This window comes from Enoplosus armatus, chromosome 9 (genome assembly GCF_043641665.1).
Source record: "Enoplosus armatus isolate fEnoArm2 chromosome 9, fEnoArm2.hap1, whole genome shotgun sequence".
Lineage (NCBI taxonomy): Eukaryota > Metazoa > Chordata > Actinopteri > Centrarchiformes > Enoplosidae > Enoplosus > Enoplosus armatus.
This window is the reverse complement of record NC_092188.1, coordinates 22,485,964-22,511,540: the sequence shown is the minus strand read 5'-3', so window position 1 is coordinate 22,511,540 and position 25,577 is coordinate 22,485,964. Positions and strand designations below refer to the sequence as shown.

The 25,577-nt window shown below is 43.5% G+C and overlaps 1 protein-coding gene across 1 annotated transcript; it reads left to right on the top strand.

Annotated features, from left to right (window-relative positions):
• The first annotated feature begins 1,789 nt into the window (after positions 1-1,789).
• LOC139289659 (E3 ubiquitin-protein ligase RNF19A-like) lies at positions 1,790-25,112 on the top strand. Its single transcript, XM_070911263.1, has 10 exons — positions 1,790-1,904; positions 13,917-14,927; positions 19,051-19,259; positions 20,104-20,248; positions 20,743-20,905; positions 22,466-22,580; positions 22,947-23,108; positions 23,416-23,629; positions 23,725-23,868; positions 24,187-25,112. The coding sequence occupies exons 2-10, from the start codon at positions 14,200-14,202 to the stop codon at positions 24,983-24,985; spliced, it is 2,679 nt and encodes an 892-aa protein (XP_070767364.1). The 5' UTR covers positions 1,790-1,904; positions 13,917-14,199; the 3' UTR covers positions 24,986-25,112.
• The last annotated feature ends 465 nt before the right edge of the window (positions 25,113-25,577 follow it).

Sequence of the window (25,577 nt, the reverse complement as noted above, 5' to 3'; positions counted from 1 at the left end):
TAACAATCTGGGAACTTGGGAAAAGAATTTAAACTGTAGGTATTTTTTAACTAACAGGCACCTATTCTATTATTACGGGGTACAGTTTGATCTACTGAGTAACTTGTAAAGTAGGCCTACTTACAGGATGGGGTACAACATCGTACTTACAGGGGACTTCAGAAGCCTGAGGTGGTTCAGGATAATGCGGATTGACACTGTTGTCACACAGAGTGCTTCTCACTGTTGTCATGGAGCACAGCAGGAATACAGTAAATACAGCTGAGCTCAAAACCAGGAATGTTCATCCAACAGCCAGCGCAGTTGTAGAAGATGATTTAGACGAATGTATGTCCTGTCACAGTGTAACTGTCATGAAAGAACACCACAGTCATCGAAATACCACGCTGAGAGTCACATATCAAAATGAAAACATGATAAGACGAGCTTTGAGTTATTTCATAATTTTCAGACTCAGCCCGTCTCTCCTAGTGGCAAACAACAGACAAACACCTGTCTCTGTGCAAAACATCTGAAAATCGTCGCTTAACAAAAGCTCCTGTGCTCCTGTGTCTCTCAAAGATGGTCACGCTCTTAAGAATAGGTACCTGGTAGTCAAAAATACTTAGTGTACAATTTCTCTTTAAATTCCTCCCACATGCCAGATTGTTGCTCAGTAGGTCAAACTGTAATAACAGAATAGGTACACAATAGTTAAAAAAATATATGCAGTTCTGACATTCCCTAAGTACACATGTTGTTCTCTTGTTCACATGAATGTATCAGTATGTACCGTACTGGTCCTTACCTATGTTTCTGACATGAATATGTGAGTGGCAGTAATAACCAGAGCTGTAAAAATCCAGCTGGCTCATTCCTCACTTCTTGTGTCTCTTTAAATAATGATAAACTCACAGAGAGCCATCGTGTAATCCTCTCTAGCTTGGATTAGATTTGTCTGTCTGGAGCTGCCCTGTCTGCCAGTTCATCAAACAAAATCTTTCACGTACTATACGAATGTCGGTCCTAACCAGATTTATATATAGGCTATTCATGCGATGTAATGGAAGGATCTTGGTGCTTGACTTTTATGTATTGCACTCTAGTGTACATATTTGCTGTAATCGATAAAATGTGTCTTCATGCTTGGTGATTCTACTCATCCTGGTCTCTCAGGCTTAATAATGCAATTCATTAATGGCATTTATGAGGGGCTGTTTGTTTATACTGATAGTTGACAGGTATATATGGCCGTTGAATCTGTTGCTATGGACAGAGAAGTGTTTGAAGCCCCCAAGCTTGAAGATGACATCAGGCCTTATTTGCCCTTGAACTGTGCTCATTTGATTTTACCAGTAATATACTGTATACCTAACAGAAAAGAAATGGCAAACACAGGAAAGATTGTGAAAAATATGTTGCATTTCCAACACACATGAGGCCAAAACCTTTCTGCAGCTGGTTGGTGTAAATGTCTGGGAAGAGTAGAGTAAAAATAAAAAATATATTTTACAGTTTATTTAACTAAACTGAGAGTTTTGTTTGGTATATCCATAAATATTTATCATTAGTACTAGTATTATTAAATATGTATCAACATATTAGCTCAACCTCAACCCTCGACCAGAGCAGGGACCATTAGGCCTATGAAACTGGTCCAAATCTCGCGATGCGATTTGAATTTCTGACGTAGAACGAGAACAGTGAACAACAGAGCGAGCACAGTAGGAGCTGTTGTCGTTCGAAACGGAACGGATAGGTGGGACCGAAGACAGAGGAAAATAAGTGCTTGTAGCAGTGGGGAAGTAATTCGCGGCACTGCACCGGGACCACTGTTTAATTCACTTAAAGTCGTTTTTGGAAAGCAGAGCGTTTCCTTTCGTCTTCGCTACTGTCTGCGGAACAAGTGTCACTAGCAACAGACGGTATGTTCTCATCGTTTCTAGCTAACCTTCCTAGCCAGCTGCTAACGCTCGCTGTGTTTGGTAGTTAACGTTAGCTGGCTGGCTGGCATTTTGGTTACCGTCAGTAAGGCAAGCTGAGACCCATGGAACATTTCTAGTGGCTCATAGCTATATTTTGCTAACGTCATGTGTCCTATTTTCTGTCTGGACACGTGTACCAGACGGTGATAATTTGTGAGGTGACGTAAACTGACATTAAACACAATGAACTAACGTTATGTAGCCAACCTAGCTATCAATCTTGCTTTATTGTGAAGTCAAAGACGAGGAACGGTACAAAACGTAAATTATTGACGTACGTTTCTTCTTATATGATTGCGAGACTTGAGTTTGTAGCCAGTTAAAGGCGTTGAGTTGTCTTTAACCAACGTCAAGTACTGCAGCAGTGTGTTCAACTTGACTGATTTGCCAATGACTGCCATCACAAGATAAAAACTGCAAGCAGCAAGAGGAAAAAGTTGTGATTTCAGAGGGGTTTGTGGTAAACTGACAAGCAAAACGGAGATATGTGTCAGTGGTAGGTTTGAGAAATGTCTCAGGTGGGTAGCTAGGTGCTTGATGTTTTTGTTTTTGGTGAAAAATAGAGAAATTGGTAAGAGTCGGCCTTGCATATTGTATTCTTCTGTATTGTGGGGTTTGTCAGGTGACATGCAGATGACTTTGTCACGACCTTTGATGCTTCTTGTAATACCTGCCAATCCAAGATAAAGATGGAGACCACCACTTGGTTCAGATAAAAAGCACACCAAATGCAAACATGGATTTGCAGCTTTGAGGTAATAAGGACTAGACTTATTACTTGCAATAAAGCAAAGAATTAGTGACTGATAACAGTAGATCTTAAGCAGAAGAACTGCCATGATCCATGGGTCAACCTGATCAGCATCATGATGTGTCTTATGAATAGGACTTGGATATTTGTCTGCTAGGGACCCTCCTATATAAATGGAGCTGCAGTTCTTGTGCCATTAATCAGCCCTTGCCTACATCTGGAAGAAAAGTTACAGCATCTCTTATTCAGTATGCAGGGGAGCTACTCAAGAAATGACTGGCTCAGCTACCTTTGCAAGTCTTTCATTGTACAATGGTGAATCAGGTTGATCACATGTAGGACAATATGTGTGAGACCTCAGTTTTAGTCTCTCTGTCTGCACATTTGTATAGTGTTTAATAACCTCTGGGTTCTCTGTGTTTTGGGAACCGCAGCTCAGTCCATATACTGTTGGGCTATGTCGAGAAATGAGCCTGAATAATATCAGAGAAGGCCATAGTGAATTTCTCTCAGTCATTATGTCAAGGATGTAAAGTTTTGCTATCTTTGAACACACTTGTGTCTACATGTTTAGTGTTGGGTTTTATAGCTGACAATGTATCACGAGAGTATTTCAAATTGAGAAACAAATAATGGGAACAGTTTATTAAAACTGTTATAACAAGTATATACATCAAATTCAGTAAGCAGGTCTTGGTCCTGTCAGACTGTTTGCTATGATGTAAATCTTTGTTTGTAAAATTTGCTCTGTTTGGAGGTTACCAACCAAGCGTAATGTTTTTTTGTTGTTGACAGTTCGACTACCCACAGTTAAGCAGCTTATTTGTGGTATATCTGCAAAATAAATGGCCCAAAGATTTTCACTGTTAATGTCTAGTTGCATACTACGGAAGCATACTGCTGTCACGTGATACAGATCCGTTTTTCTTTTTCTGGTGTGACAGTGTTTGGGTGTCAGAGGCCTCCTTGGGCTTAGCATCATGTTGTCCAGACCTGTGTGTTCTTCCAAAGAAAGGTCATTAACCCAGCATGGACCTGCCCTGTGTTCTTTGTGTGTGTGTGACCCCCCCTCTCTTGCTCTATGGTAAACACAGCTGCAAGTCTAGGTGGTGGCCTGGCCAACACATCAGGATGCTGTCATTGATTAGGACGTGCATCTCGGTTTGATCAGACACCTATCTCATTGTGCATATACACCTTTAGTACATTGAAGTAGGATGGCGGTTTGATTGATTAGACCAACTCCTGATGCGGTCAGTAGTTAATTGGAAATTCTTAGATCTTATCAAGCCACAAACTGCAAGTCATCTCTCAACCCGAGCCAAAAAGGATGTTTTTACTGAGCAATAATGACTTTAAATAAAGTTTTCTACAATACTTACTTTTACCTTAGTAAGAGTTACAATGCAGAACTTTTATTGTAGTGGAGTTTTGTCAAAGTGGGTTGTTAGTACTACTGGCCTGAAAGAGGCGTATGCCACTTCACTTCACACAAAGCCACTCAAGGTGCGCCCAAATCTTTTATCATATTCACACACTCTTAATTTTCACTCACACATGCAGCAAATGCTCACCTGATAGAGCCAGCTGTCAGTAAAGGAAAGATTGATTGATTTGATTTCTGCTTTATTTTAGCCGAAGCAGATCCATTAAAGAGGTAATGTACACTTAAACGTGTTTTTTTTTGAGCTGTTAACTAAATCACATGACTGCATTGACATTTCTTACCAAATAACATCAGCATTTCATGGGTTTAAAATGGCTCAACATGCCATCTTCGGTTTTAAATCAGCCCTGAACCTTGCAAGGCCTATGCAGACATAGAGTCGACCTGTTGGGACTTATCTATGACATGAAATGAGTATAAAAAAAGAACCAGAGGTGGGCGGCCCACCTCCCACAGCCCCTGCCCTTGAGTGGGAGTCTGTGAAACTGCGCTCATTTTCAAATATGACAGCATGGCTACGGCTGTGTTGTCCCCCACAGAAACACACACCGGAGAGCCTCTCGTAGTAGAGCCACAAGCTCAGCTGCAACACAGGTACCCACACAGTAACTCTAGTCTGTTGTGACTGTCAAATAGGGGTGTAGTTACCCTGTAAAATATGCCCAGATCGACCCGCTACTAATCCTTCATCAGTTTTACTACTGTAGGTAGTAAGCTAGTCAGCCCGGTATGCTAAATGTTAGTGGCTTACGTTCAGAATTGATGAACACACTGTGTAATTCATTCCTTGCATTTCTGCTCATGCGTTTTTGCTTTTGGAAAGGCAAAAGAAAATGACACCACCCTCCCAAGTCTCTGGATAATGAATGGCACTCTTAATAGTGCCCCCTGCACACCAGGATATTGAGAAATCTGAAGCTTAACAGGCCTGCCATGGCCATTTCTGTTAGTTGGGCTATGATTGGATAATCGCTGTTCAGGGGAGGGCTTTAGAGAATGGTCAAATGAGGAAAAAGCCCACTGAGGCAAATTTGAGATTTGTGATATTGGGCTATGTAAATAAAATTGACGTGACTGGAGCAGTAACTTATAATCGATGTGGAAATTTTGGGAGGCACAAGGCCTTCTGGAAGACTCATGCTCTCTTTAGTTGTAAGCATAAACACAGTCACAATTGATGTGTTGTACAGCCCGGTTCTTTGGTGCTGCTTTGGTGACAGATGCTTTGATTGAGCATAGCACGGCAAAAAGGATTCACAAGGTGGGAAAGCAGTCACAGAGTGGTTGTGGTGTGCCGAGCAATGGCATTTCCCTTGTGCTGTTTATCAGCTGAGGTTTTTCTTGTACTTGTCTCTGGCTCAGATGTTTCTCTGATCTCCATACCATTGTGAATCAAAATCTTGTTCGTCTCTGAGGTGTGAGTAAAGGGGTTTTGATTTTGACTGGTCTTCTTTCCCTGTCCTGTTGAATACCTTGCGACAGATGTCAGGCTCAAGCACAAACTGAATGTCGTTCACTCACATGGCTTCAAAGGACGTTCAATGTGTGTGTCAGGCAATCAGTGTAAATGTTACCTTTCAGGCTGAACACACGCAAATCCTTCAGGAGCAATCTTTTTCAAGAGGCTGCCTGTGCAAGTACAAGGCAAGACTGAAGATGAGTATGAAGTCTTGACAAAATAATAATACACACATAATAAAATACTACTAATATAACCAGAGATATTGAGGGGGTGGCTACTGTAGTATAGGCTTTCGGCAAATTTAGTCTTACATTTGTTTGGTTTTTTTTGTCTCTTTTCTTCTGCATTACCAGGGGAAATATATCACATACTCCCAATTTACCAGTTCATTCCTTTCCATTTCACACCCTCTTCCTGAGCTCTTAGCTCTCTCAGCTGAGCAGGAATGCCAGGATTCTTACCTCATTTCCTCCCCTCTTGAGTGAAGTGAGGGAGGAAAGAGGGGGAGTCTTGGAGGAGGGGTCAGCTGGAGACTGTACTGGCTTTGTTGGGGTTGGAAACTTTTCCTTTTCTTCTCCCTGTCGGCCTGCCTTGCCTCTCCTTTGTACGTACAACAATGCCTCTCCTGTTCACACTGCTGTTGTGGTTGTTGTTTGCACCGTTTTTAATCATCTGTATGTTGTAGGGTCAGTTTCAAAACACAATGCATTACCAACAGGCTTATATTTCTCCTCTATTTCAGCTACTACTATACTACTATACTGTGTGTAATCTTTACTCCCTGCAACAAAGGGAGATTCATCACGCTGTATGTTTTGAATGTCTTGTCTGAACACACTGGTAGGTTAAACCTGACCGGACCACACTCCCAGTTTTCAGCTTGCTCCACACTTTGGTCAAAGGGGAGGAACACTGTTTGACTTTCATCCCACATCAGTCAATAGCTGCTCCGCTTGCCTGCCAGGAGGTTGCTCTGTGTCTGTTCATGATGCAATGGAAGCCTCGCTAATGCATTGACTGTCCCCAGCCCCATAGACGCCCAGGAATGTGCATAGAGGCAGCATTACACAGGAGACAGGCAGGCCAGGAATGCAGCTGGAGTGATACTGACTGACCGACTACACTGGCTCAGCTGCTGCATGTTTCACTGTTCACATTTGTCTTGTGTCCCTGTCCCATTCCTAGCCTGTCATCACTGTTGTCTCCCTGTCTGTGTACCAGTCCTTCTTTGAACCTGTTGTGTTTCTGCTTGTCCCTAGGCGTATCTCTTATCTCCTTAGGTGCCTCTTCTATGTGTACCAACTATGTGAAATAGGATAACTAATTTCACTGTACTGCTGCATGATCAGTCGGTCTGTTTGTGGGTGGTTTCCTTTGCCCCACTCATATGTAACCCCACACACGCTGCTACAGCCCACTAGTGAGTCTCTGCCGGCTAAGTTTAGACCTAGTAGAATCCCTGGTCTAATTATCAGCTGAGTGGAATGACGGGCATTCTTTTGCACTGCTGAGTCACCCAGGGTGGTCCTCTCCTTTCTGTTAGACTACAGAAAGGTGCTGATTTACCGTCCTTGGCCTAGGAAAAGATACGACTTGGATATGGAGCGGTTTGCCCTTTTATAGTTTGCCTTTAGTTTAGAGTTGGTCCGACCAAGCTTATGTTTAACCAGCGTGTCAACATGGCAGGAAAAGAACTCCTCCAGCTTATTGTTTATTTAGTTGGTTTGTTTTATGAATCTGCTTTTCAAAGTGATTGTGTGAGATGTTCTTTTCATGTTGAGAGGACCACTTCAGTCTTTTGTGACAAGCTGTTGAAATGTGTTTTTGTTTGCCCAAGGACCTTCTTGTTAATACAGTCATAGAAAAGACAGTGATTAAATGGCCTGTTAATTACTTGAACTACATGTATACAAACTATTTAGGGAGGTTTAAATAGTATAACATATTGATGTGAGACAATATGCGCCAGGGTGACACAGCAAACAGTCTTCACAACAAAATCATATGGGGTTAGGGTTAGAGAGAGATTTATTATAGGGGGAAACCATGAATCCCAGCTACAGGAAATCTGTGTTGCATTTAAAAGTTGAGTGTACCATGGTTCTCAGCTGGTGTTCAGCGAGAGTTGTACTCTCCCAGGCTGCAGCAGGGCAGCTGAGGTCAGTACTGGATCTGTTCTCTCTCTGGAATGCTCAATGAACTCTGTCCCCAAGGAAAGCTCTGGCACGTCTACCAGCTCTCATCTTTCGATCTGCTTTCTCAGTTTGTTGTTTCCATGCATGCTCGCACTTACGCACACAGAAATTCTCACTGCACCCTTATCTACATTTCTCTATTAGTCATTTGTGCCATACCCAGGCTCCGACTGGGTATGTCAGCGTTAGAAGCTGTCTTTTGTATTGGTGATTACCCAAGATTACTCCAAGCCTTTTTGTAATTAACCGCTGTGTTCATTGCAGTGGTCAAACTCTGTCTAGCAGCATGGCACCTCTGCCAGCCTTCCTGCACATGCTCTAAAATGCATGTATATATGCACTAGCAGAGCAATTTAAATGTTTACTTCTGCATGCAAGTCGCTTCCTATGTCTATGTTGTTATATACATATTTTTGTCCTCTTGGGAGTGCAATCACTACACTGTGTTGTGGGGGCAACTTTCCAGTGTTTTGAAAACGTTTGATATGTTCTCTTTTAGTAGATATTCATGGCTGGCAAATCGCTATATTTAAAAAAGAATTTGCATTTATAAATATGGGTTACATTTGCAGTGACAGTGAAAATGAAAAACAGTTCTTTCTTTTAAAGAAAGACAATTGACAGTGGGCTTCTGTGATCTCACGTATGACCTCAATTGAGATGGGTTTTCCACAACACAAATGTTTTGTTTCATAAAGCTTGTAGTTTTCACTAATCATGGTTTACAACAGCTAAGGACAGCTTGTCATATTTGGGAGCTGTGTCTTGCATTGGCATAAGTATGAGAAGGAGAGGATGTGTGTGTTACACACTCGCATACTGTATGTATGTACATGTTTGTGTGCATGTTTTACTGTGGACAAGTGTGTGAATGGCAGATGTTCATCCTCAGTAACCAGTTTTAACTATCTGGGCTGCCTTTACTTTATTTTCAGCGTCATATTTTCCTTTTCAGTGTTTATGCAATGCGCTCTGATTAAAAGACCAAGAGTATTATTGAGTAGACCTTTTCAACCTTTACAGCCTGTGTTTTCTTGCTTTTCACAATAGCGTGCATCAGTGTTTTTGGTTCTTGTTTATCACCTGGTGATAGGCTGCTCGCTGCAGAAGTCCAAATAAAATGTACAATTACAGAGCCTCGATCTCAGCATCAGTATTGCTCAAATTGGTCCAAAAAATGCACAATGGAAACTGATCACAAGCCTTCCCTCTAAACCTCCTCAAGTCTTTCAGCCAAGTGTTCGTTTATAAGCCCTATACGTATTTCGTCCTTAGCTCAAAGCTACATTAGTGAGCCAATGCTTACTAGTGACAAACCAACTCTTATTTAAGAGGTCTGGAGAATGTTAAGTAATTGAGAGTATTCTATTTTCTTTCCATTGTCTTTCTGTCAATTCTTCTTTTTCTATTTAACATTTATGCTTGCTTCCCCTAGAAATGTCAGTTAATCTATGGAGGGAAATGAACTGTAGCTGTGTGGAAAGCTGCCAAATCGCAGAGCAGAATTTTGCTCTGGGGGAGCTAACAATTCTTCACATGCTCCTTCAGCACCTTTTTCTTTCCTATTCATCTCTCCAAGTTGGTTTCTGCATTCCTTTTATGTCTTAGTTTCTACATTTTCTTGTCTCTCGTGTTGTTACCTTTTCCTTAACCCCCCCCCCCCCCCCCCCCCCCCACACACACACACACACACACACACACACACTCTTTCTGCCTCTCTGAGCTCTCTCCCCCAGTTCCAGGCACACTGGGCAGATTTGGATTGTGTTAATGTACTTAAATCAGCACACTCGGTGAGAAAAGCCTTTACTGCTGACCACAGCCTGCAGCCAATGAGCTGACATAGGTGTTTCATTTTGTGAGTGGGACCCAGCCAGGGCCTTCAGATGAGACAGCTGGCCTAGTCTACCTGCATCATCAGTCCTCTCATCTCACACGCACGCACACAGCTATCTGCTCGGCAGTGATAAGCCTGGACAGTCACTCCTTGGCTGATTTAGATGCGGTGACAGACATCAAGGTCGAGATAAAGGACCTGCCCTGCAATCATCTTTTCATGGTTGAATGAAAACTATTAGCCTTTCACACTCTGTTTGCTACACAGTGTACCCCTAAGTCTCACCCACAGTACAATGCCGTGACAACAGTACTATTTGACTGCAGCCTTGCTGGTGGATGAACGCACATCACCCTGAAGGAAAAAACTGAAGGGTGTTTCTACTGGATTCCTGTAATGTTTTTTTGCTGCTTTCCGTACTTTTTTTGATCCTGGTGCTTTGTCAACAACAATGAGAAACTATTACTTTTCTGTTAAACATTTTGTTCTTTAAAGCCCACTGGATCTGTTAGTGTGCAGTTCCCAAAAAGTTTTAAAATGTTAGAGATGACCTAGCAAAAATGCAGAATATTAAGGAAGTAAAAAATGTCTGGGATATTAAGTGTTTACATGTATGTTGCACTATAACAAGAGAGGGAAAGGGGGAGACATCATTCCTGAACCCTCCCTCCATATGTGCATGAGATACTAAAGCCAGCCCTGCCCACCACATCAGAGTTTCCTGTTTTCAGTCCTGGCTCAAAGCAAGGGGAGTCAGAGCTGTGGAACAGGGAGGGGATCCCTGTCTCTCGCCGTTTCTGTGTATGTGAGAAGGAGAGAGAGAAGGGGGGAGTTTGTGGGGGGAAAGAGCAGCATGTGTTTCAGTAAAGCAGAGAAGCTGTGGAACTGCTGTAGAGCTGCTGTGCTCAGTGCTGCTTTTGGTACAGTGGTGCAGATTGACAGATTGTGGAGGTTCTGTTTTACTGCAATTGCAGTAAGTGCTTATAAAGTATGCACATACACAGTATGTGTGAGAGAGCATACTCTGTAGGCCACTACAGCTTGTGTGGGTAGTTTGTGTGTGTGTGTGTGTGTGTGTGTGTGTGTGTGTGTGTGTCCCTTGGCACTAGTCTGTGTGTGTTTCCACAGCATGGTTCATTGCCAAGGTGTAACCAAAGACGCAGATAAACACACACACATAGACATTTAGGGATGGACACCCAGTGAGCAAGCTGGACCTCAGTAGCAACCCTCTCCTAAAATAACAGACATTCTTTCTCCACCTCTCTCATCACCACTCCTAGAAACACACAGTACTGCACAGATGTAGAAACTATGGTACAAACCTATGGTTTAACTTGTTAACCATTCCCAGGACAGTGCACCCATTACATTTATACTGGTTTTCAGTCCTGTTCTTAAGCCTGAGTGTAGATGATCTTCACTCTTAAATGCAGTTTTATATTGCTTGGTTGGTTTGTTGAGGTTGACCTCCGAAGACTATCTGTATTGATTGGCTAACATTGATTTCCTCAGAAACTGGATGATGATGGTCATTTTAAATGTAGACTTATATTTCTCTACAAATGGAGTTGCTCTGTCCATCTGACCTGTAGCGATGCTACCTGTAATGACTAGTCTAACATAGTTTCTTGGAAAGCCTGACCAATTTAAAAGCGTTCTGATATTGTTGGCTGATACCAAATTACAGCATATGCTACAGAAACAGGAAACAAGATTACATAGATTGTCCGGAAGGCTTTTTGATTCTATTTCTATGTAGCACGTGAGTTGACTGATCACAAATGATGCCATCAATAATGTCTGTTCAACTGTAGAATAACCTGCTACTGTACACGATTTGTCTTGTACTCTTTGGTACATTGTGAGCAGTTGATGCAAAAAGTGTATGCATTCTATTAAAACGTAACTATAGTCCTAACCCCCAAAATCTGCTATTGGTCGGGCTGCAGCTTCCTTTGCCTCTGCAGCTGTGCACCGTTGTAGTTTAGACAGTCTCCCTCTGTCTCCCTCTCTTTGGCTCTTTGTTTCTCTCACCCTCTCAAATGTGTGAAATTCTCAAGTGGACAGAACACTCATCAGATTGGCTCAGAAAAGCCATCTGTGCTGATATTATAATTTTGTGGAGTCACTAGACACACACACACACACACACACACACACACACACACACACACACACACACACACACACACTCTGAAGATTATAGAGAAGTAATTATGTTTTGCCATACAGGAAATGGTGAAATTCCCAGATCTACCCAGTTATGTCGAAACTCGGATGCAAGCAAGAGCATGCATTCTTAAAAGATCTTTAAGTACTACAACATGTTAATCTAGGTCTTTATTACTGTGAATTGTTACTTATATCTTTAGCTGTACCAGTTTGTCATAGATGTGATCTTTGTATTGGCCAATGTGTCCATCCCTGCAAAAGTATCTTTGAACATTTAACATCATTTTGCTGTGTTTTCAACTGATTAATTTCAGGCTGCAACTATCGAGCTTTATGTGTGTCCCTTTTAACTTCCTTATGCCACCTGGAAGATTCACGCAATAAAGCTGGTGTTTGTCAGACTGGTATTAAAGTTGACACAAGCTGTTTATTGCTGTTCAACTTAATATGATCCACTTGTGCAACTGCCTTTGCAATTGTGATTTACAGTAGTTGCTGTCCGAATTGCTGCTGCTTCGGAAACCGGTCTTACAAGACAAACCCTTGCCCTACTCTGCCGTGCATTATCTCGCACTTCCTCCTGTTTGCCATTATCAGCCGAGGACGGTCTGGGCCCAGGCCTTGTCACTGTTGATCTTACAGACACATCAGAGCGCTGTCTCTGCGTCAATACTGTCCAAGGTTGTCAACCTTCTGTCCTCTCTTCTCAGCTCTGTGACTGACGCACCGATCAGATATGCAAACCTGCACACTGCCAGCTGTGATACTGGCTGAGCAAAATGTCAAGAGCCCTCATATACATTGGAATACTCAGTTGGAGTATTGGAAGGCTTCGCATAGGGAATTAAATGCACAAAATTAGCAGTGCACTGACATTAATGTGCCATCATATCTACTTTTGATCTTACATGGTAAACTTTTCACAGTATGATCACTCTTCCTGAAGACATTTGTTTATCAAACCACAATTACAATGAAGTTTCATAACCGTATATAAATCATATATTAATCGAATATAGAGAGAAAAGTCTGCAGACTAGACAAAATAATCTAAACTCTTGGTCCACTAACTAGCTTTTACCAGAGCTTTCTATTGCATCTCGGGGGCTTCGTCAGTGGATGGAGATGGCGTGACCTAAGTATGGAACGTTGGTCACTTGGTGATAACAGACTAGACTTGCTGTTTCATGTTTTGTGGACTTTTTATGTATCATACTGGCCTCCAGCATAGAAATGTTATATTAAAGGGACACAACTAGTAGTGCTATGGAGAAATGCTTCTATGAGCGAATCCCTGTTTTGTTTGTATGTTGAGCACATGGACGCATGTGTGCGAGTCACAATACAAGTCTCATGCTATTCCACTAGTTGACAGTTTGTGGTGGTGGCTAGCAATGCTCCAGCAAAGGCAGGGAAGAAGAAAACTGCAAACGAGCAAACAGAATGTAAAGAATGATAGCTTAAATTTTATTAAAAAAAAAGAAATTAGCTTTCCAAATGTTATTTGACTTAGGAAGCAGTGTGGACAAGAGAGCGTGCTGCAGCGTTCTTGTCATATTTGTGGGGGGTTTTGGACACGCACATACATCTCTTCAAATGTAATGTGCCATTATTAATTCAGTTAAACAAACACACACGCATAAACATTTTCTTGACAGAATGGTGTACCTACTGGTACAGAAAATACCAGAAAATGATAAAACTCTCCTCTCCTGTTTAGAGAAGGCGATGCCATATACCAAACTGTCAAACGCAATGAGTAATGTTCTTCCTCTTTCAGAACTGCAGATTTTGATTAGATTTGTTTCCCAATTCATTGCCTTTGGTTGACTTTGGTGAAAAAATAATAAAGCTGCTGTCCATAAATGTTGATTTTGTTTAGTTTGTACACTTTTAGCCTTTAAGAATGTCTGAATGAAAAATTACTTTGCATGTCTGTTTCATTGCATTCTCACTGTGACTAGTTATTCAAATTGAATATTGATAATGTTAAATCTCTTCTTTGCTTTCTTCTTTCTCCCCCCTATTCTTTTTTTTCCTCTCTTACCTTCCCATTTTTCACCACTTTCTTCTTTTGCTCTCCAGGTTCTGTTGCATCAGTTTCGCAGCAGGTGACCCCCACCCCTCCGCCAAAATCCGGCTATTAGATGTGACCACGAGGTTGATCAGGAGAAGCCATCATGTCTTAACCACAGACGGGCCCTCTGGAGCCCTGTCCCCCCACCCTGGACCACCCTCCCCCTCCCCCATCCACCACCTTACCCCTTCTCCCAGCCCCATCCCACTTCCAGACCTCCCTGCACATGTGAGGGACAGGTTACCCAGCCCTGGCTCCCCGCTGGCACACCCCTCCCCTCCCTCCGGAGAGATGAACCTGCAGAAGCACCAGCAGTTGGGTGGTGGTAGCGGTGGGGTGATGGGCTCTGACCGGGATCTGCAGTCTACTGCCTCCTCCATCTCTCTGCCCTCTGTGAAGAAGGCCCCCAAGAAGAGGCGCCTCTCCCTGGCCTCTCTTTTCAGACGACGAGGTCGGGATCCCAAATCAGGGCGCCAAAGGTCTCGAGAGCTCCAGCACCCTGGACCTGGAGGGCTTGGAGGTGTGGATGGCATTGCCAGCATCGAGAGTATCCACTCTGAGATGTGTAATGACAAGAACTCTGCCTTCTTCTCTGTGGCTGGGACCGGAGCTGCCTCTGCTGCTGCTGCTGCTGCTGCTGCTGCTGCTGCTGCCTCCACCTCATCTGCCTCAGGGCCTTCTTCCTCTACCTCCTCCTCCTCCAAGGTGGGTGGTGGGGTGGGGGCAGAGCTACTGGAGTGCCCGCTGTGCCTTCTGCGCCACTCCAGGGAGAGCTTCCCGGACATCATGACCTGTCACCATCGCTCCTGCATCGATTGCCTGCGCCAGTATCTGCGCATTGAGATCTCAGAGTCGCGTGTCAACATCAGCTGCCCTGAGTGCTCAGAGCGCTTCAACCCGCACGACATCCGCATGATCCTGGGTGACCGGGCGCTCATGGACAAATATGAGGAATTCATGCTGAGGAGATGGCTCGTGGCTGACCCTGACTGCCGCTGGTGCCCTGCGCCGGACTGTGGGTAAGGAGTGAATTTAAATACATAATGTGTATATATATAAGGTCCAGTATGTCCCATTGGAAGAGAATATGAAAATGTTTAATACAACAGGTGAAGAATGACCCAACGGACTAAAAGGATAGAGTTAGAGAAAGAAAGACCTTGTCCAACAGCTTAGCTTAGGGTCTAATATAAAGTGTACCCTAGCAAATCCAACATATTAGCCAAAGAAATTCAGTCAATTTCTACTCACGTTTTTGCCCCCTCAATTTAGTTTTGGTGCTGGTGATGGTTCTCCATTTTCACTATCATGTTCTGTTTACTTGGCTGTCATGGTGGAAACCGAAGATTGACTTGGCTCATTATGTATGTATATTCCATTTACTGTGATTTGCTATGGTAAATCAGTACGAAAACTCTACAACAGGAGAAGAAGAAACGACTTCCCTTGCAGGCCCCAGATAATATAAAGAGAGAATGACTGACCCTTTCATATGTGGCACTGAGCAGCAGCAGAAACCAGAGAAATTTTCAGCCAGAGACCCTGCAGGGATTTGGATTGCTGTTGTTTTTTAAGCCTTATCCTCAGCTAAACCCCAACGAGTTCCCTCCCTCTGTTTCACAATAAAGTCCCCACTACTATTACTGTTTATGTACTGACAATTAATAATGACAACAGCAGTTTGACGTCCATTTGTTTACAGTCGTGCTGAACATCTGCTTGTTTGTGGGTATGGCCATGGCCGGGATTTGACAGACACCTGTTGTGTACTGTGATGTCGAGTCATTGTTGCTAACCTGAGCGAGGGTTTGAAGGAAAGCATGACATAATGTCAGAGGAAGAGAGGCACAGAAGGGGGGTGAGAAAGGACGTACCTGCTTCTGCCTGTCTCTTTCAGCATGTCCGTCTCTTTTCCACCAGTCTTCTCTGTGCTAGGGTTGGGCGATGTCCATCGACCACTGAGCTCTGCCATCGTAACCGCCCCGCCTTAGTAAATCAAGGGTTGAGTCTTTATTTGTATTGCAAAACTGAGGATGAAAACTTGTGTACAGAGCGAACTCTCCCGTTCATATCCTGCACACCATTTCAGAAGTGTCTTATTTTGTCGAAGCGGTACCTTTTTTAGTGACTTTTTTAGTGTGTCACCGCCTTTAAAGAAAGGTAATTTGCCACCGTCACTGATCAATATCCGCTCACATCCTGTGGGCTGACTGCCATTTTTTTAATTCACTGCTATATACTCCAGTTAAATCACTATGACTAGTATTTAAAATATTTTCAGATGATCTGCTCAATGAGGTAGCTTAAGCACAGGCTGTAGGGAGGGAAAGTAAGGAAAGACTGGGTGAGTAGGTGAGGATGGGCTGTGAATGGGCTCAAATGTGCAAAAAATAGAAATATTATTATCATTATTATCCAACATGCATGCACATAACAAGTATAAAAGAAAGTATAATACCTTTAGCCCATAAGACGACTTTGCTCTCTCTCTCTCTCCCAGCCATTTCCTTTTCTTCCAGGAATTGTTTGCGGTCAGGTGGCTATAAAGACCCAATCCCACCAGACTTTCCTCAAGTACTCTTTGTACCTCGTTCTGAAGCCAAAGTGACCTTGAATACGTGGGCTGCTGGATGTTTTGTTTTGTTTTGTGGGATGTCCTGTTTTGTAACCTTGACTGGAATAGTAGCAAATATATTTTGAGGGTAAAAGATGTGAGGGGCATGATGTGTTTTATTATGCTTTGAGGACAGTTGAAATAGCTGTAGCATAAAACAGTGTCAGCTTTCCTTCTCTGCTTGGAGCTAGAAAGCAGCAGGTCCATCCCACTGGGCAGGACAGTATTGTCAAAACTAAGCATGCCAGTATTTTTGACTGAATTTTGAGATTTACAACATAGCCAGGATATATTAATATTATATTGATGTATTGGCCTTCTGTAGTCCTGCCACAATATCTTTTTCTCCATTTTCAGTTCTCCACACCAAACCAACAGTTGGCTATCAGACTGCATTTGGCAATGTCACTGGTTCACCCTTGTCAGTGGGCTCAGCTTATTCTTTTCTTACAAGCAAAAAAGCCACGGGCTGACAATTCCACGGCAAAGCCAAATTAAACTAAAGTAGCAGTTGCAACTTATCAGACATATTCTCTTTGTATACAGATTACTGAGCAGCTATTTCCTCACACACAGACGGTGTCTGTGTCCATGTTGGTGGTCGGCTGGCTTTTGGCTGTAACCTTAGCATTGCACAGTTCAGTCTTAGCTGCCACTAGTTCTTTGACTTTTGACAGCTTTTTGTAATTGTCCTTAGAATAATCATTCCTCCCTCTCTTGTGTCGATGTTTGTCAGACAGCAAATGTGCACCTCTTGTGCTGAGAGACTTTATGATTTTATTTTTGCACTCTGGAGTGGTTCAGAGGAAACTACAGTGTCCTTCCATTTAATTTTTTCCATTTCTCTGCTCTGTCCTTTTCCTCTTGGTTGTTCCTCTTTCAACAACAACACACAGTTTATTACTTAGTTTGTCGTGTACATTGTTTCAGAGAAATTTGGGAAATCCACAGAAGGCACATTCTACACCAATTGCCCTCCTGAAAACAATAGCTTCAGCCTGCTGTACTTTGGCCCACATAATCAGGTGCACCATGTACAGGGATTAGAGAGGTTCCCTTCCATCTAGCCAAGTGAGTCCAACAAAAGGAAAACAAAATCATATTTTTAGCATTTATTGCAGTAGCTGTATTAATCTGACATTACTGAACAGATTCCAGTATTATCTGTGGTTATATAGTTTTTGTTTTTTGGCTTATCGTTGTATCGTCATTCGTCAGAGGAAGTTGTTTTACAGACACTGCTGTGATCTAAATTGACCTGGTGTTTTGTTGTTGTTGTCAACTTCATAATAGACACCCACTCTAAAGCCATGGTCTTCTCTTTCCCTAATATCTCTCCAGTCCCTAGTCTAGTGTTTACTGCTGGTGGTTTACCGAAAATGATTTAAAAAAAAAAGACTGACGTGTCTCTGCGATTCCGCGCTGTCTGTCTGCATTCTAGACACAGTCCTCAGTAGAGTAAAATGATCCACAGTGGAGGATGTCTCTCAGGCTCTCCACGGCTCTGTGATTGAAACTCAATCTGGGGTCAGTCACTGAAGGGCTGGTAGGTTTCTGCTGCAGTCAGATACAACTACGTCACACACTCCAGGGTTTCCCCCAGGAAATTCGCTAGCCAGTATTTTGCTGTCATCTTGAAACTTTTTTTTATGTTTTGGTTTTATTTTTGAACATTGTCTCTTTGTTAGCACTCACTAATTTTGTCTCCTGTCTGTTGGCTGAAAGCATTATGCGTAGCATCACCTCAGCTGTAACTCTGTCCGAGACGTTAGGATTGGCTGTGTCATGTAAATACACAAGCTATTGCAGAAGACAGACCTGCTGGGAGAACCAGGCAGACTGACAACAGCTGTACACTCTGCTCCAGGCTCTGCTTAAGACAATATCATGTAATTTACTAGCTGAAGGACTGGACCACAGTCTCACCTTAAACATATGACCTTCGCTGAAGGTGTTGCTTAAGTGAGAAGAGGTGGGCCTTTATTTAAAGTGTGCTCTCCTGTTACCCTGTCATTATCGATGAAGGATAAAGTTTTCAATAAGGAGCATTTACCTGAAGACACACACAGTCAACACTATGATTGAGGATGGACAAAGCATCATTACTCATGTCAGGAGTACTCTGCAGCCTCTTGATGGATCACAATGCCGATGAACACAGGGAGACAAAGTGGTTGTCCAGTTTGCTATATTAGAAGCTCATTAATATAAGTACCAGAAGATGGATTAAGCTGGTATTTTTAAAACGCATTAGTAGAAGTGTTACAAAAAAGTGAACACAGTTCTGCATCACCTCTTCTCAAATGTCAGCTGTCTTATTTTGTTGCCTGTGCCTTTTATTTTATATGCATCTCTTTTACTTATATGTGCGTTAACGTTTTTGCCACTTTCCTTTCTGTTATTTTCATTTGTACTGCCAGACTCCAATCTCTGCTTTTCCTCTGACCTTGGCACATTTAGACAAAACTCAGTCTGTGATGTCACTATGGTGTATTAAATCTTAACCTGTCATGTTTGTCTTCCACCAGGTATGCAGTGATCGCCTTCGGGTGTGCCAGCTGTCCTAAGATCACTTGCAGCAGGGAGGGCTGCGGTACAGAGTTCTGTTACCACTGTAAGCAGCTGTGGCATCCAAACCAAACCTGTGATGCAGCGCGACAGCAGAGAGCCCAGAGCCTCCGCCTGAGGACGGTCCGCTCGTCCTCCCTCAGCTACAGCCAAGAGAGCGGAGCTGCAGGTTGGCCGACTGAACACACACAGTTGCATGCCTGCTCCTTTGCTTTTTGTTTCTGCTCTTTTCTATTTCTGTATTCATCCTGTGCATTTCTGTTAAACACGAGCATAAATTATATCCAGTACAGAACTACAATTGTAATGATATTGCGTAGTTATTTGTGTAAATGGGAGAAAAATTGGTGAAATTGTGTTGGAAGCTAAAGTCAGAATTCAGTTAAATGTGACAACTCTTTGTTCCATTTACTTTATTGCTTTATTAGTAATTGCTTTGTAGGAAATGTTTGTTTTCCTCACCATAATCAAGTTTGAAAGATGTCACCTGACTTACAGGAACCTTGCTTGGAACCCATCGGCTATCGTCTGACGATGATTTAGCCTCTGGGGACAACAGACAATGTTTCGGGGCTGCCGGTCTTTGTTTACAGTCCGATTAGCAATCTCACAACCCATCTGCTATTGTCTGACGACGATTTCAATGCAGGTTCATTTTAAAAAAGCAAATAAAAGAGATCATCTCTGGGGATAAAAAGCTAAATTGCCGTTAGCTAATGGGCTCTGAGATTGCATTTCGCTTTTGTGTTCCGCCTCTTTTGCTCTCCACATGGACTGTTTACCTGCATGCTGTTTAGCTGCATGCTCCAACATGATTGGTCAATACTACTCGGACTACAAGCGGAAATCAGAGCGCTTTCGGTACCAATGTCTTGTCCGTTGCCTTCAGATTGTGCATCCATATGCAGATATCTGTTTATAGAGATTAGACCAGGGCTAGTTTGTTGGTAGCAGTAGTATAACTAGCCAGTGAAACTGAAATCATATTCTCTGTCCGTCCTTCTGTCTTTCAGCTGATGACATTAAGCCATGTCCGCGCTGTGCTGCTTACATCATAAAGATGAACGACGGCAGCTGTAACCACATGACCTGCGCCGTCTGCGGCTGCGAGTTCTGCTGGCTCTGCATGAAGGAGATCTCAGACCTGCACTACCTGAGGTCAGTATGTCAACACGCATACACAGATCTTCATACACACAGGCACAGTTTAGATGATTTTTGTAGTTTTACATATGGACAGTTTTTTTACGATGCCCAGGCCAGTAAAAAGTGTTGCTGTTTGCTGTTGTGAAAATGTGTATCGGTCACTTTTATTAGCGACAGCCCACAACTCAAACAGTGGTTTGGTGGGTTGATATAGGTTTTGTTGCCTGAGTAGTGAGATTAGGAGCCTGTCCAAGCAAGTTTGGTTGCAGTTTCTGACCTGCCTGGCTAAATTAAAATGAAGTATTTTTGGCTAACAGCTACGATGCTAGCCAGCACACTGAAGATCTTTGTTCCCACAGGGAGAAACCTTTTCCCTCATTTGTGTGACAAGGGGTGAAAAAGCTGAAGATCTGTTGCAGTATCAATGTTCTATCAGTGTATGAATACATTTCTAACAGCCTCCCTTCCATCCCCCTCCTTCAATCTTTCCCCTCAATCTCTCTCAGTCCGTCAGGCTGTACTTTCTGGGGCAAGAAGCCATGGAGCAGGAAGAAGAAGATTCTTTGGCAACTGGGAACCCTTGTGGGTGCCCCTGTCGGCATCGCGCTCATCGCTGGCATAGCTATCCCCGCCATGATTATTGGCATTCCTGTATATGTGGGAAGGAAGGTGAGGCTCTGCAAACACATTCATGTACAGTAGTTTGGAATATATTCAAGTTTTCCTGCTTATAGTTTTCACTACATGGATGAGGCAGAACATTGACTCACTGGGATCTGTTCAAATACTTGACTGTATTGAGCTGTTTGGATTCCTATGAAGGCACAGGGTTTCATTCTGAGTGTTTAATAGTTTTGAATAATTGCTCTGCTTTCCCACAAGGCAGAACTCCTAATGTAAACACAGTCGGTATAACATAACTATAGATGTCAGTTGTGGAAGTAAACACAGAAACAAGCACTACATCCATCAGTAACTACCTAGTTATATTTTGAATTAGCGCTCAGACTGTCCGTTACCTCAAGCCAGCTGAGGTCATCTGTCAGTATTGTGCCCCTGTGTGTTTCTGTGTCTGTGTTGTTTAGTAGCACTCATCAGTCTAGGGCTGTTCACTAAGAATGTGACATTACAATGAAATGAAAGTATTCCGACTCTCCAGAAATCCCCCTCTTGAGCCTGCCAAGAAGAAGCCAGAGCCAGCAAACTTTTTTTTTTCTTACCCGACCGCATTTCAGTAGTGATCACATGACGCATGTGAAACATCTGAGCATGAATCTCCTGCTTTCCACGTCCTCTGGGTTGAATGTAGCTGTTCAGGCTTCATGTTAAATCCCGGTGATTCACTCCACCAAGGCCATGGCCATTTACTTGCAGCACGGTCACGTGTCAAGTGTCATATCAGCTGTACTTTGCCACTGTTGACTGACTTATAACACCGACTTAAATCTTTGTGGGAAGTAAGTGGGAATGCATACTTATAGTTTTTGTTACGTATGTGTGCTTTTTTGTGTGTGTGGAACAAGAACTCCAAGCCAAATCAATTGTAAAATTCTTTCTCACTTCCACTTCCACACTTTCAGTAAATTTTTCAGAATTAAGACAGTAACAAATAACGGTTTGGTAAATACAGCCACGTTTTTCCATCATCTTGTATAATGTCCATCTTCCAAATCTTCCTTCCTGTCGTGCTTCTTGTAGTCTCAAAATATGTGCCTGTTTTTTCTTCAACAATGACTTACTCACTAATATTAGGTTCTTCTTTTTTTTTTTTTTTTTACTTTCTATGAAGAGTATTTTAACCAATTGTAAAATGTTGCACTTGTTGTACTGTTGCTGGGAGTTGCTGTTTACATGTCACATTTGCGACTATATCTACTACTACCTTTATGTGCTTTGGTCTCTGTGGCCTGGCGGTACACTGTGGCTGCCTATTCATGTTATATTATGGGAATGACTTGACCACTCTCTAACATAAAGTTAATTTATAAGCCCCGCCCACCGCCAGCCAGCCAAAAGATAGAGGAAAATCAATGATGCCATCCTAATGATACAATACTACTCTGCTAAACAATGTTGAATTGGTGGTAACACTTTACTGGTCTAGCACTCCTCTTATGTGGCATCTTAAAGGCCACAAGACTAGAATCTCAGTTGGTTTGGATACTAGTTGTGAGAACTGAAGACTCCTCAGACTGTGTGACTCACGTTTCTCCCCTTTTTGTCTCTCAGATCCATAACCGCTATGAAGGCAAAGATATCTCCAACCACAAGAGGAACCTGGTGATCGCTGGTGGAGTGACTCTCTCCGTCATTGTGTCTCCAGTGGTGGCTGCAGTCACTGTCGGTCAGTCTGTCCTCCACCCTCTCCTACCTCCTCCCTCCTTCTCTTCGTGTCCCTGCCTCTGCTCCAGCTCCCCGCATGCCTGGAGATCTTTTATTGACATATCCTTGTTTGACTTTGTTAGTGTCAGGAATTTCTTTTGTTTAATCTTAGAGTTCATATTATGCAAAAGTTTGTTTTTAAAAGTCAATTGGATTTCTCATGAGCTATTACATAAAGATGGGAAAGTTCAAGGAGATTTAGGCTGTTTTGATTTCTGGACGTCAGCAACAGTGACCTCCGCTGTTTTGTTTTTTTCTCCCCCCACTGCCTGGGTCTGACATGTCCCTGGTTTCTCCATGTCTCTGCATCCCTTTCATCACCCCTCAGGCATCGGCGTTCCCATCATGCTGGCTTACGTCTATGGTGTGGTGCCCATCTCCCTGTGCCGTAGCGGAGGTTGTGGCGTCTCAGCTGGGAACGGCAAAGGAGTTCGCATAGAGTTTGACGACGAGAATGACCTGAATGTTGGCAGTGGGGCAGCTGCCACCGGTAAGATGCCCCCCCCGATACCCAAAAGTGACCCTGTATGTTTATGCCCAAGTCAGCAAACAACAGAATTTGCCTTTTGCTGACTGATACACTACCGAATCCCTGTCCAAATGAAATCTGCTGCTGGTTTCAAATGTCCTTTTTGTGCTTCCAAAAGTCTACTGCTAAAATACCCTTACCACTCCAGAATTTTGTACAGTTTAATTTCATCAAACACAGCACTACCTTGTTCCTGCAAGAGATTATACTTTTTATTCCTTTTTTTTTTTATTTTGAAATGTTATTTCATGATGTATCTTGTGTGCAGACACTACATCAGTGGCAGACACCAGGAACAACCCCAGTATAGGTGAAGGCAGTGTTGGGGGGCTGACGGGCAGTCTTAGTGCCAGTGGCAGCCACATGGACCGCCTGGGGGCCATCAGGGACAACCTGAGTGAGACAGCGTCCACCATGGCCCTGGCCGGAGCCAGCATTACCGGCAGCCTCTCTGGCAGTGCCATGGTCAATTACTTAAACAGGTACTGAAACAGCAACACATGCCATGTGATTTAAATGTTAGACCATTTTGCTTTCCACACTGTCTAAACTCCCCACCCCCACCACGTGTTGTCAGGCTGGAGGTGCAGGCTGATGTGCAGAAGGAGCGCTGCAGTCTGAGCGGCGAGTCTGGCACTGTCAGCCTGGGAACAATCAGCGACAACGCTAGCACCAAAGCAATGGCTGGATCCATTCTTAACGCCTACATGCCCCTCGACAGGTGAGCATCATTGAGCTGTTAGGGCTCCTGTTCATTGGCAGCGTTTGTGCTTCTGCATAGCTGGTGTCCTTCCAGCAATCCGTAATATGAAACAGGTTGCAGTGAACTATCCAGTAAATGCACACCTGTGATTACATAATGTAAATACTCACACCAGTACCGATGTGTTGTTGAAATGATCACGACCGTTGAAATACTGTGTTACTTGGCAGAAGAACATTAAATGATTTTAAGACTTTCACATAAAGTACATATAATACTTTTCTTAAATGTCTTACTCATGCTTGTCTCATGCTTCCTCTCCCTCTCGTGTTCCAGAGACGGGAACAGTATGGAAGTCCAGGTTGACATTGAATCCAAACCCGGCAAACTACGGCACCACAGCGGCAGCAGCAGCGTAGATGACGGCAGCCATGTTGGCCGCTGCGGCTGGACCTGCCCCTCAAACGGTTGCACCTCGTCAGAAGGCAAAGGAGCCTCCACTAAGTGGGCCAAAGAGGCGTCCTGCTCCTCTTCCTCCAGCTCGGGCGGCAAAAAGAGCAAAGGCAAGCTGCGCAAGAAAGGCGGCGGAGGCACCAAGATCAACGAGACGCGGGAGGACATGGACGCTCAGCTGCTGGAGCAGCGCAGCACCAACTCCTCAGAGTTCGACTCCCCCTCTCTGAGCGGCAGCCTGCCGTCTGTGGCCGACTCCCACTCCAGCCATTTCTCCGAGTTCAGCTGCTCGGATCTGGAAAGCATGAAGACGTCCTGTAGCCACGGCTCGGGCGGAGGCGACTACCACACGCGCTTCGCCACCGTCAGCCCCCTACCCGAGGTGGAGAACGACCGCCTGGAGACCTGCCCCGCCACTTCATCCTCCTCCCAGGGACAAGGAGCTGTGGTCACTCCCCACTCCCCCACCTCCACCACCTCGTCCCTGGGCCACGGCGCAGAGCTCTCCCCTCTCTGCTTCATCACAGAGGAGAATGTCAACCTGGTGTGCCCCGCTGAGCTGGACTCTCACAGCAACACCAGAGAGCTGCTAAAAGAAACCAACAACAACCACCACCAACCGCAACACCCCACCCAAACCCAGCAGCAGCCTAAGAACTCCTGTATACAGACTGACATATGAAATCTCAATACCTTAAGTGCTGCACAGACGCTATTTTTATTTAACATCTTTTCCTCCACTAAACTAACAAACATAGCTTACAGTTTAACCTGCATTTTCTGTTCTTCCCTTGTAAAGGGGGCGTGTTATTTTGGGATTTATGTCCTTCATAAAAAGCAACCCTGGAGTAAAACAAAGATCTGTGTGTCGGTCAGAGGGCTTGTTAGAAGTGTTAAGAGGTTTCTTAAGTGCAGCCATGTGAGAAACGTTAAGGTTGTGAATGCTGGTGTTTCTCCCCTTGTGCGACATGCAGACTGCTGCCACTTTTCCTTTTTTTATTTTTAGACAGTGGACTTACTCACCACTTGTAACAGAGACAGCCCATGTATTTGGTCGCTGTCCTATTGTGTAGGTTAAAAATAAAACCACTGTGCCGGTTTTGCTAGTATTTGATTTTGGCTCGACAACGCGGATGCAACACCATGCAGGAATCTTAATGTTACAGCTTTCCAGAAGTGAACTCAAACAGGGACCAGGCAATATGATTCACTATTTCCTCTTCTTTCTTTTTTTTTTCCTCCCCCCCCCATGTATTAGTAACAGAGGAACCTTT